Here is a 13291-nt window from a genome sequence, read left to right as displayed (position 1 = left end):
GTCACCATCTCAGAAATGAGAAGACTCATCTGTGGTAAAGTTTGTACTGCTGTTACAGGCAATGGCTAAAGGTCAGGAGGCAACTGTCTATTCTTGACTCAATGGTCTTATTTTATTAGACTTCCCTAGGTCAAAGGATGCTGCCTTTTACCATTGAAAGGCACTTACTGTGGTCTATGTATAATATATCAAATAAAGACTATTTAGCAATGTTAAAAAAAAACATAAAATCTGCATCTGTAGATATCAACATTTAGATAAAAACAAGGAACACAACACTTTCTGTGACAAGACAAAGGACAATAGAGAAGAGAAAGCCATTTTATTTTTCTGCACATAGCTCCTTGACTTGGATTCCTATTGTTCTGATGTCATTTCTTTCTTACAGTGTCTTTGTGGATTCAAAAATGCGGTGCACAAATGCCTGCTGTGTAGAAACTTGCCACCCCTCCACCTTCTCATCCTCTCCTCTTTCTTCTCTCTCTTATTCACCTTTTTCTCATCCCTCCCCATCTCTTCTCTCTCATTGTTTCCTAACCATTCAAGCCTTATCACATCACCTCTGTTTCTAAGATCTAATACACTCCTTATGGCCTGGAAATGATATACATACACACATATAAATTCATAACATATATATTTTATAAATGTTTTAATCATTTTTTCTTATAAACTTATTCAGAACCAAAATGGAAGATAGTTCTGATCATTTATCACCTTGAAGACTACAAATAACAAATTAGATACCAACATATTTCACAATGTTGAGATCAGGATCAGAGACAATAGTCTGTTGGTAGTGCAGAGATCCTAGTCAGTGAAAATTAGGGACCTAAACATAAAAATGTGCTGTCAAGTTATGTGATGCCAGGAGCTGTAACTTGAGAGCTGTCCTATGAAACCAAGGAGCATTGTGTTATTCCTGTACTCTCAAATTCACAGGGATGTTATCCTGTTCATACTATTTCTGTTTCTTAGTAAGGTTGGCTATTATAGAAAGGCTCTCCCAGCACTGGGACATTGCCCTGGAAGGGTTCATATCCAAAGCGTCTGAATTTTGAACTGTAAGACTGAGTTAAATAGAAAATTGTTCTTCTTAGGAAGGTGGGTAGGAGAGTGCACTTCCACTGAAACTCTCCCAAGAGCTATTGCCAAGAGAGAACTTGCTCTCTCCCACCTGTAAGCCACAAAATATTCTTTCCTTAGGTAGTAGAATCATTCACTTCCCATTTGTCAAACATTCCCTATAAAGGTAATTGCTCTATTTATTCTGATTGAGTCAGGCTATTAAACCAAAGCTTCATGAATATGACTGGAAGTAATGAGCACATGCGGTGTCTCTAAAAGGCATGGAATTCATGATTCTACTGTATTTGATCTGAAATTTATCTTTTTCATACTTAACTTCAGTTTTCCTCTTTTAACTAGAAGGGCTTCTACTGTGGGACAATAGTCTTTTATCCTGTTACTTGTATTGTTTTTAATAAACTCTGATAGCCAGGTAGGAAGTATAGGCAGGGCAACCAGGCAGGAAGTAGAGGCAGGGCAAGGAGAAAAGGAGAATTCTGGGAAGCAGAAAAACACAGTCTGTAGTCATCACCCAGATAGAGAGGAAGCCAGACACAGAGCAAGCAAGATGTGACTGCCCCACCAATAAAAGGCACCAAGCCACGTGCCTAACACAGACAAAAATTATGGGCTAATATAAGTTATAAGAGTTAATAAGAAGCCTGAGATACTAGGCCAATCAATTTATAATTAATGTAGACCTCTGTGATATTTCTTTGGGACTTAACAACTGAAGGACTGGGCAGGACAGAAATCCTTGTCAACAGGTTCCTATATATTAAAGTCCATTAGCAGGTTATGAATACCTGATGCTTTCAAATCAACATTTCAACCAGCTCTGGCATCAGAAACAAGAATGTAGTAATGACAAGCTTCATAGTATATTAAACATATCTTAAGCTCAATTACTTTATTCTTAAGGTTTTATTCCTTACATGGTATGCTTCTACCAAAGAAGAAAGGGGAATGCATTATATATGTATGTATGTTATACATATTCATACATATACACATATATGTATATATACATATAAATATATATATGAAAATAACCACAAAATATTTTTTAAATGACATAATTCACATATTCCATTGAAATTACCTAAATTAGTAGTTGTTAATATCTGTATATTCTTTAAATTTTTAAAACAGAGTATTTGTAAACTAGTCTTAAATATCAAGTCAAAATACTAATTGCAGCAGAAAGTCAACACAATAATAGTAAATCCATGTAACTCACTTATTTAAAAAGTCTATAACTATTACCAAGCTTTTACTCTGAAAATTATAACAAGGTCATTAATTAGTACTCAGTATTTTCTGAATTAACTGTCCCATTATACTGATGTATAAATTTCCAGTTGCTGTAGATTATATCTGCTTTCTTTTTGTTTCCAAATAAACATTGCATTTCTCTTCACACAGTCTACAAATTGATTTATATTGGTGGAGGCTGGTCATTTGCTTTAGCATTGCCATAAGAATTGAATTTTACAGATTTGACTACGTGGAATAATTAAAGGAAGATAAATAGAATGGTGGCTTGAAAAGGAGAGAAGTGCTCATTATTTTTTGAAAATGTATTGCTAAAATTAGCCACAGGTATTAATAATTGCGTTCCTTCCAGGACATCGTACTTTAAAATAATTATGTGCAGGCTTTTGATCCATCGGCACACTAGCAGTGTCTATTATGGTGATTGAAACCTGACACATAAATCCCTTCAGTTGCAAGGTGTTGACTGGATCAGAGACTAATGATATAAATAAATAAAGCAGGAGAAGATTCTGAGCCCAGAATTAGTGTCAGAATCAATGAATTATCCTTACCTGATACTGACTAGCACCTAGAAATTCTAGCTTTAAGTGCACTCGTGACGTTTCTGGGAAAGGGCTTGAAAGTTTCATTCTGCACCTCAAATTTACGTGTTTCCTTTCTCTGCTTAACTCTACTAAGAATGTTAGGGTCTTAAAATATATATGACACAGATCACCCTGCACACGTGCTGCTGGGCTGAGAAATAATGTCTTCCAGGGGTTCCGGAGACATTGATAAAGCTCTCATTGATTTAGCAGCATCCGCTTGGCAGGCTCCTCCATTTCTCAGAGCAGCTTCATATTCAATGGAGATAGAAAACTTGATTCTGCAGTGAAGGCTTTTGAGGATATAAACAATCCTGGGTCTCTGCCCTTGTCACCCATGAGGTTTTTTTCAGAAATTCCATTAATACTAAATTATGCTAAGTGTAGTAATAAGTAGTATATACAGTACACACACACACACACACACACACACACACACACACACCAAACATATATGTAACTACCAGAGAATAGTCTATAATAAATAACATTGAATTGGGGACCAGAGATCTGTTCTGGGATCAAAGACATGACATTAGAATTTGTGGATCTTACTATCTCATTAAAAAATGTCAGTTTGTCATATTTTCAGATAACTAAAACATGTATGGTGAATTTTCCTTAGGTCATCACAAGAATTTTCTTTCATTCTGTGTTTTTTGAGGAGAGATAATAGCACTTTCTCAAAGTTCTCTGGTTGGGATCTGTACGTGTATCCAGAGAGGCCAATTTAAGAGTGGCAGTCTGCTACAGGCTATTTCTAACTGGGAAAAGATGAACAGAATCAGGTTTTACAAATGAGCACAAGCCAGTTGGTGACACCACACCTCTGTCTCATAAAAAATTCCAAAAGACAATACCCTGCAATATGACTTACAGAAAGCAAATATCATGAAGTCTTCATGGAGTAATGTGTATGTAAAAATCCTACAGGTGTGTATTTCCTCCAAGTCAGAGAAACAAAGGGGGCAACAGAACTGTCAGGATTAATATACTCTCATTATTACACACTATCTAATGAAGATTGTCCCTTCTCAACTATGTTTGTGTAAGAGGAAATGCAATTACATATGTGCACATGAGTATGTGATGCATTTCCAATGTGCACTCATGTGGAGGCCAGAGGAAAAGTTGGGTTTTCTGTTATATCAACACGACTTTATTCCCTGGAGACAGGGTCTCTTTCTGGTCATGAGATAGGTTTGCAGACAGGAAGTTCCAGCCATCCTCTGAGGTCCTCTCCACCCCTAGCACACATACAAGCACATATTACAGGATGACTGCAGAAGCACATGTGGGTGTGCCAAATTTATTACCCTGGTGCTGGATATTTGAACTGAGGTACTTATGCTTGACCCGTTGAACTAGTTCTCCATTCCATGATCTTGTGTTTTTGAAAAAAAAAATAGTAAAGACAAAAAAAAAGAAAAATTAGATGACTTCAGTTATAAATTTACTTAAATAGGCTAATTATTAAACATCCTGAATTAAACAAGAATTCACTAAAAATAGACATGAATATGTGAACAACAATAATATAATTAACTTGACTGTACATATACACCATCATCAGTGTTTAAGAAAAGGATAGAAGGAAGACAAAACTAGTCATGAGTAGCTAGTTATTAAAGCTACAAGCAATGGGAACCATTTCTTTCAGATAAAATTCCATACAGTATTTGATAGAATCCTGGTTTCATACTCTATTTTCTTATTCAGGTTACTGATTAATTTCCAATTCAAGGAATATATATGTATATATACATATATGAGGGGGGTGTGTGAATCAGTATGTTCAGTGACAAAAATAATAACACAGGAAGGCACTGAAAGCACAATATAAGGACAAAGACTGAATAGACATATAAACAGATGGTTTGGCTTAGTCATTTTATTGCCTGACTTTATAGGAAAATTTCATTCACAACATGGTTTCCTTCATAATCCAATGAAATTTAATCTCATAACTCTCAGATCTAACTGTGATACACAAGACTAAATAATTCACAAAACATTTCAACAATGTAACTTGGGCTTTTGGTCCTTCTCCATAACAACAACAAAAGAAAAGAATAGAAAAGGAAAGAGATGGGCTTTTAGAACATGATACTAGCGCACCACTCAGAAAATTTTCCCTCTATCACAATACCATGGAAGACAGAATACCAGGGCCAGCATGGAAAGACCGATTTTACATCTATAAATGAAAATATTTTATTTTTAAGCCATATTCTGCTTGTGCATTAAACAATCTTGTTTCAGTGTTGTATGAGATGATCTGTAGATTGCATTTGCTGTAATAGTATTTAGGTTTTATTTATACATATGCATGTGTCTTTGTGTGACTGTGCATATGAGTACAGTGCTCAGGGCTCCAGAGTTGAATGTAGTGAGAGGGCATCAGAGCATCGCAGCTGGAGCTCCAAGTGCCAATGTGCAGCCCTATATGGATGTTGGAAACTGAACTCAAGTCCTCTGCAAAAATAGCAAGTGCTTTTAACTGCTGAGTTGTATCGCTATCCACTATTTCTCTCTATATTTAACACTATATACCCCTTTTACCATTTGTGAAGTTTCTTGGAACTGGTGATCCTTTAGGAAAATCAAAGAACCATTGTTTTTCTTTATAATTGGGAGGCTTTAACTTGATTCACTTAACTTTGTTAGTATCCCATGGAGTATTTCCTCTCCTCAGTAATTTAAAATAAATCTATTGATTAGCTTTGCCTTTCTGTCTGCACCATTTCACTAAACAGTTTCTAATCCAAATTTTCACACAGCAAGCAGCACATATTAGTTGTTCGGTAACTGTCATTCTCCCAGTCCTCAGTTGTAAAGTCCATCTGATTGGCAGGTGTTAAAGGCATTGCAAGCATTAGTCTTGATTCTCAGACAAATATATTAAAAAAAGCTTCCATTGGATCTCTCATATTAAGTTGGCCATCTGGTAAGTACATTATATTGACCTCATTCTTGAAGTTGTGACAGATTATTCTGATATATCTAAATTTCAAAGACAAAAAAATGTGAATTATCTTCTGTCTCAAATCATAACTATTCTATCAGAGCAGTTTTACTGACAGAATATTACACGTGTCTTTACGAAGGACACTTCTGTGGCAGTGTCTTAATGCTTGTAAGCTTGCTTGGGGAGATGTGATTTGACAATTGAAAACCTTGTCTATGAGAGTCAATGAGCTGAATTTAAATGAGTCTTCTTTGCACAAAATGAGATACTACATTCTCAGCATCTTATTCCCCTTCATATTTGACTAAATATTCATAAAACATCAAATTTAAAGACTAAGCAAGACTTTTTTACAAGAAGAGATTTCAATATCATTATATAATTGGTTAACTGAATGCAAGTAGGGGCACAATTATAGAAGTTTTTTTCTCTTTGAAAGATGACAATATTCTTTAGTGTATAAGTGAATAAATAAATAAGAAGTGATAAGAGATTCCCCGCGGTAAGCTGTGATTAATATTGACTAATAACGGAACTGCTTTGTGGGCCTATAGCAGGATAGAACAGAGCTAGGCAGGGAAAATTAAACTGAATTCTGGGAGAAAGAAGGCAGAGTCAAGAGAAGCCATATAGTTCCACCAGAGACAGATACTGGAACTGCCACAACCTAATGGAGATACACAGATCAATGGAGATGTGATCAATGGAAATACACTTAAACTATTGACCAAACATTATTGCAAATAATATGGTTTCTCTGTGATTATTTCAGGGCTGAGCAGCTGGGAACAAACAAGCAGCTTCCAACAACAAAGAAGGAATAAATAGCAAATTTTTCTAACTATTCTAATTTTATTTTTTAGGTTTAAATCTGCATGACTGCTCACCAAATGCATGTCTGTGCTCCATGTGTGTGTATGGTACCCACAGAGGTAAGGAGAGGGCATCAGGTACACTAGAACTGAATTTAAAGATTGTTGTTACCCAAATTATGGTACTGGAAACTGAACCTGGGTTCTCTACAGGAATAACAAGTGATTTTTACCACTGTTCCAATTCACCAACCCCCTCAAACTACTCCAATTTTAAATGAGATTTCTCATTTTTCACCAGGTGCTTTCTTTATGTGCTAATTGTGTCTGCAGCTCTAAGCTAGCTTCTGTCATTGCTATACAGTGATTTTGTATCAAAGGTGTAAGCAAGGGCATTTCGGGTGTTAGAGAAGGAGCAGCAGTGAAGTAAGTACTGTAACCTCATATGCTATGTAAGGTTGTGATTCTTAAAGTACACATTATTTGCCTGATACACACTTTAAATATCATACATTTCTTCAAAGGAAATTCATGAGAGGAACAGAATATTATACTGTAAATTTATGCTTCATTTGAACCCTTATTGTTCCATTGAAAAATTTATTTCATGTTAGTATTTACTTAAAACAGGTCATTACTTAATCATTTTTTTCTGTTTCATATATTTATTTCTGTTTCATATCATTTATACAGGGTTAACTAAAAAAATACTTCAAAATTTTCATAGGGTTAAATAATTTAGTGAACTCATTTAAATCATACAAAAACATTGGAGGGTGTCTACTTAATTAATATTTGTAATAATATTTAGGAAAACGAACACACAGCGGAGTCAAGCTTTATCTCACTACCTCCTGACTGCTTTCCATTTTTGTTCTCTCCATAACTGGGGCAAATTCGCAGTTTAAAGTTCTCAGGCAGTTGTCTTAGGTTTTTGCGTTGGAATTCGTTTTGTTTTAGAATTAAATTGAGTTAAGAGTGAAAAAAAAAAGAAAATGAGACAAAACAAACAAAATTTTAAATGAGCTACCATGGAAATACAGTTCCAATGATAAGACCAAAGGAAAGGACAAAGAAAAAGCAAGAGGAGCAGGCTGCTTGTGCTTTGCAAGTATCTTCCATTAACCGAAATGTATTTCTCTAATTCCCAGACTAAACAGAGCTAGACATTAACCACATTCAGAATTCATTCAAATAAGAGTTTGATGATGAATTAGTAAGGGTTAGAGATAATTATTGCTTAGCTCCCTGAAGAGATCAAACAAAAAATATGTATTTCAGATGCTTAAATTTCTGGGCTAACTTTTCTTTGCAATAAAAATAATATTATAAAGATCATTTCAGCCACATTTTATGAGAAATGGAGCACACATATTATCATTGCAACATCCCTGTCCAGGGGGGTTCAATCTGATTTGGGGGATAATAGTATGTTTATATAATAGTGCATTGTGAAAGTAACCAATGCAAAAAGCCAGAGTTTTCTTCTAGTTTCTTCATCCATGTTTATGATATTTAGCATATGATGTAAAGTGTACACAATTCTCAAGCCAATTGGAGAAATACTATGCATCAGACCTTAGAATGTAGCTCATTTTTGGAATGTCTACAAAGTATGCACCATGCACAAGGCATTGAATTCCATTTTCAGTTCTACATAAACCAGACCTGTAATCCCAACATGAGGGAGCTGGAAGCCCAAGGAACAGAAACGGATCGTTTTCTTTAGCATCATAGCAATTTTGGAATCTCGTGTAAATGATATTTTATCTCAAATACATGCAAACACACACAAACATGTCACAGACATGCACGACACACACATACACAGTCTCACACTGATCTGTTACATTTAACTGAAATCTACTCTTTGCTGTTCATCGGAATGGTACTTCCATCCGCTCATTTGTTTAAGACAGAAGCAGGAGCATCACCCTGAAAGTCTTGCTTGTCTTCCTTCCCTCATGGTTCTCTGCAGCAGAGCTCATATGTGCCTTCTTCCATTTGTTTCCTCTCATGTTTGTCTACACTCAGGGTTGTTATTCCCCATGCTGTACCTGGACTGTGTCTGTTCCATTTTGCTGGTATCTCTTAATTTGGTCTCAGTATCAGCTCAACTTCTTTGTGAAGTCACACTAGGTTCAGATCATTCTCCAGTTTGGAATACAAAACAGAGCAAAGGATAACCAGACCACAATTCACAGCTCCAGAGAGGCTAGGAAACAGGGATGAAACCTAAGAGGGACATATAAATCACCCTGGGAAAGGGAAATAGATAAGATCTCCTGGGTAAACTTCAGGGGAGGGACAGTGAAAGGTAGGGTACTGGGGATGAGAACCTGAGGGTACAGGGGAGGGATGTGGTGGGAGAGCAATGAAAGAAGTATTTCGGTATCTCCATAGAGGGACCCATTACAGGGCAACGGAGAAACTGATGCTTGGGAAATTCCCAGGCAATCCACAGGATGACTTTAGCTAAGACTCCTAGGAAAAATGGAGAGGGTATATAAGCTGGCCTTTTCCTGTAATCAGATTGGTGACTACCCTGTCTCCATTGAACCTTCATCCAGTAACTGATGGAAGCAGATGCAGGGATCAACATCCAAACTAAGCGAGTCCAGTTGGAGAGAGGGAAGAGGGATTATGTGAGCAAGGGGTTCAAGATCATGACAGGGAAACCTACAGAGACAGTTAACCTAACCTGTGAGAGCTCATGGACTGAAAGCTGAAGAGGCTGCATGGTACCAAACCAGGCCCTCTGCATGTGGAAGACAGTTCTGTAGCTTGGTCTGTTTGTGGAACTGGTGGCAGTGGGCCCAAGTGTATGAACTGACTTTTTAAAGTTCATTCCATATGCCTTGCTCAGCTTTGATGCAGAATGGGGGCAGGGAGTGGGGGTGAAGGGAGTGAGGATGAGGGGCTTGGTCCTACCTCAACAGTATGTACCAGGCTTTGTTGACTCCCCATGGGAGGCTTACTCTTTTTGAGGAGCCAATGAGGGTGGGTTAGGTGTAGGAGGGAGGGAGTGGAAACTGTGATTGATATATAAAATGAATAAAAAGATAAAAAGTTTAAAACTTTACATCTCAATCAAAAATAGATACATATTCAGATGCATTTATTTGAAATAAAGTGCTTAGAATGTGCACCTAAAAAGAAAAAGAAATTCAAAAGAGTGTCTCCTGTGAGTTAGTGGTGCTTGCCTCCCTGGTTCATGCATTCAGCCATGAATGCTATCTTTCTAAGGCACAACCTTTTCTGCTTCTGTGCCTACATTTACCTGAGTCACTCTCCCGATCAATTCCCCTCCTTAAGTCTCCTCATGCAAGTCCTTCAGACAACTTTCTTCAGTCTCCCTTCTGAGGTCTCTACAGGGGCATCTACATAGCTCTTTACTCCATACTGAAGCATTTTGATTAGGTAAAGGAAGTAACAAAACTTGCAAGTCTAGAGAAATCCCTGAAACTCACATGTCTCACTAGGTCTCTCTCAAAATTTATATGTGCAGCAGGAACCTTAGGATCAGCCGAGCATCATGCAAACTGTGCAGAGAGCTCCAGGGATGCAGCTTTCATGAGTCTGGGAGGGCATTTTGACTATGCAGAAACATTCCTGTCACTGATATTTAAAGTAGCCCATCATTATCCATGTTTAAGCTACCTCAGTGAAGTCACTATCTCACTAAAGTAGATCTGGGTGGAACCATCAATTTGATGCTTCTTTATTGACCATCTCTCCCAGAAAGTCACACAAAGGGGCTTCTGTGTTTCAACAGTTCTTCCTTCTTAACACATAGGGAATAAAATTTATTTATCAGCAATTATCACTTACTCAACAATACTGAACATTCTATGAAGGGACACAATGGCCTTGCTCCCAACTGTGATATGTTCTCTGCAGACCAGAATTAGGAGTAAATGACAAGAAGCAACCTAAGGCAGATAACAAGAAATTCAGGGCTGGAGAGATGGCTCAACAGTTAAGAGCACTGTTAAATTGCTCTTCCAGAGGACCTGTGTTCAATTTCCAGCACTCAAATGGCTGGTCATTACTGTCTGTAGCTTCAGCTCCAGGGGATCTAACACCAATCCCCATAAATAAAATTAAATAAATATAAAATTGTTATTTAAAAAGATTCACATTATCCCCAGGACGTGAACTGGTCTTTTGGAGTCCATTCCCTATGGAGGGATGTCTTGCTTGATCTAGATAGAGGGAGGATGGCCTTGGTCATGCCTCAAATGATGTGACAGACTTTGTTGACTCCCCGTTGGAGGCCTCACCCTATCAGAGGAGTGGATGGGGGTTTGAGTGAAGGGAAGGTGGGCTTTGCGGGAGGAGGGGCGGGAGAAGGAACTGAGATTGATTTGTAAAAAAATAAAAAAAGAGAGAATGTTTTAAAAAAAATACAGTAAAATAAAATAATAAAAATAAATTGAGTTGGGAAACTAAAAGGTTCTCTTCCAGATCTCACCAGAGTTAATTTTATTAGGACTGTAAGGGAACTGTGCTGAAAGCAAAGGAAAATAATCCCATAGTGAGTTAATAAACAATCAAAATAGTCTATTTGGAGCTTATGTCTTTTATATATTACAGGGAAGCTATAGTCAGGAAATCTCAACAATATACTTGTGTAAATAAGACCTGAAAATGGCAATACAAGTTGGCATGCCAGTGTGGATGGGGTTTCTACAAAGCCCCACCCATAAGTAAAGCATTACAAGCAATTAATGGTTTGTGAGAGAGGGTGAACCACTCTTCTCCAGGGGTGAATCCTCTGATAGGTTAGCCAGTCCCAGACGTCAGCCCTAAACACATACGGCCCACACTAAATGAAAAGAGCAGGTTGTATTAATAGATACAATAATCATTAAAGAACCTTTAAAACATCAAAAGTTTGATAATACAATATTATGCATTGGAGAAGGAATTGGAAAAACAGGAAGACTTGAATGGAAAGGTAAGAAGGGATAATGTTAATACAGTATTAATATATAAAATTTTTAAAATGGTTGAATTTGTTTGAAAGAGGTGTATTTACATATATTCTTCAGCTCAGGTATAAGAAAAGAAGTGACAGCCAAGGACTTGAATGGAGATAGTCTAAAAATTTTTCATATTGTCCAAGGGATTATGCAAGCCTACCCACTTTGTAAAAAATAAATTACCTGCACAGTTGTGACTTAGAAATAAGTATTTCAAAATTTCAATTTAAGATTAAGGCAGTTGCATGATTCACCAACATTGTGGACATAATAAATGTCAGGGTAATAAGAATATAAACCAATGCAATTACTTAAGAGTTTTCCTTTGATCCTTAAAAAGAAGACAGAATATTAAAATAATCTCACTCCAGGGAAATTGTTCATAAAAGTAAAGAAACTAATATATCTAAATTACACTCGTTATGTTTTCCTGAGCAGCACAAGAGTCACATGAATGTACATTTATTGGTCTCCGAGTAACAACTTTGTCAGTTTGGAAACATTTGTTTTGTAAATGCCACCATCATAAAAGACATCCTGGTTTATTGTAATAGGATGGAAGTGGCCTTGGTAGGTAGGGGCAATACTGGTGCAAATGAAGAGTAATCAGCTGTAGCGTGTGTACAGTGCACAGAAAATAGCACTATAAAGCACAATAATTGTTTCCACTCAATAAAAAGCCACCATTTTGATGCTAAGGAAATTACCATAAAAACTTACATTAAAAAAGACCTGTAGGTCTGTAATACACTAATTTTATAAGTTTTAAAATGAAACTCAGGACCGCCAGAGGTGCAACCACCCACTGAGACAGTGGGGCTGGTCTATTGGGAGCTCACCAAGGCCAGCTGGACTGGGACTGAAAAAGCATGGGATAGAACCAGACTCTCTGAACATGGCTGACAATGAGGGCTGATGAGAACCCAAGGCACTGGGTTTTGATCCTACTGCATGAACTTGCTTTGGGGGAGCCTAGCCTGTTTGGATGCTCACCTTCCTAGACCTGGATGGAGGGGGGAGGACCTTGGACTTCCCACAGGACAGGGAACCCTGACTGCTCTTTGGGCTGTTTCTGTCATTACTCACATTTTTTTGGAAGTTGCTTCCTTGCACTTCCTGCTTATTCAGTTAATATCATTTCCTTCTTAGGCCTCTGAGGTAGTTGAAGACTAGATAGGTATAGTTTTCCTTAGTTACCTGACTCAGAATGCAAGTTATTAAAATGCGAGTAAATTAGATACAAGATTTTTGGATTCACCAAGATAGGATAGATATGGAGTATTTTCTCTAAATGTGTCAAATGTAAATGGCTAGGCATTGTTGATGTTGATGTATTTATTGCCTGGATATACTGTATATAGTTTTTCTTATATTAGTTATAAGAAATGTCATGGAATTTCATTTGTATTTTAATAAATAAAGTGTGTCTGAAGATCAGAGAATAAAACAATCCCACTAGTCAGCCTTACAGACTAGAAAGTGGTAACACACACCATTAATACCAGTAGCCATACTAGTTGCCATAGAAACCAGGAAGTTCACACTTTTAATCGTAGTGGTGCACTCATTTAATCCCGAGCCCAGGGAAGGATATAA

The 13291-nt window shown here is 37.1% G+C and overlaps 1 protein-coding gene across 5 annotated transcripts in view; it reads right to left on the bottom strand.

The window, feature by feature from the left end:
- Nucleotides 1–13291, bottom strand: part of Lrrtm4 (leucine rich repeat transmembrane neuronal 4) — a 778594-nt gene that overhangs the window by 176480 nt on the left and 588823 nt on the right. The window contains exon 3 of one of the 5 annotated variants that reach the window (XM_041633655.1): nucleotides 4247–4314. The exons of the other annotated variants lie outside the window; for them this stretch is intronic. Within the exon in view, the coding sequence (XP_041489589.1) occupies nucleotides 4276–4314 (39 nt within the window). The 3' untranslated portion in view covers nucleotides 4247–4275. The remainder of the gene's footprint in view (nucleotides 1–4246; nucleotides 4315–13291) is intronic. 5 annotated transcript variants of the gene reach the window in all.

Source organism: Microtus oregoni, unplaced genomic scaffold (genome assembly GCF_018167655.1).
Source record: "Microtus oregoni isolate MIOR12 unplaced genomic scaffold, Mior012 000002F_ref0000024, whole genome shotgun sequence".
Taxonomy (NCBI): domain Eukaryota; kingdom Metazoa; phylum Chordata; class Mammalia; order Rodentia; family Cricetidae; genus Microtus; species Microtus oregoni.
Note: the sequence above shows the minus strand (reverse complement) of the source record. Positions and strands in the feature narration are given on the sequence as shown.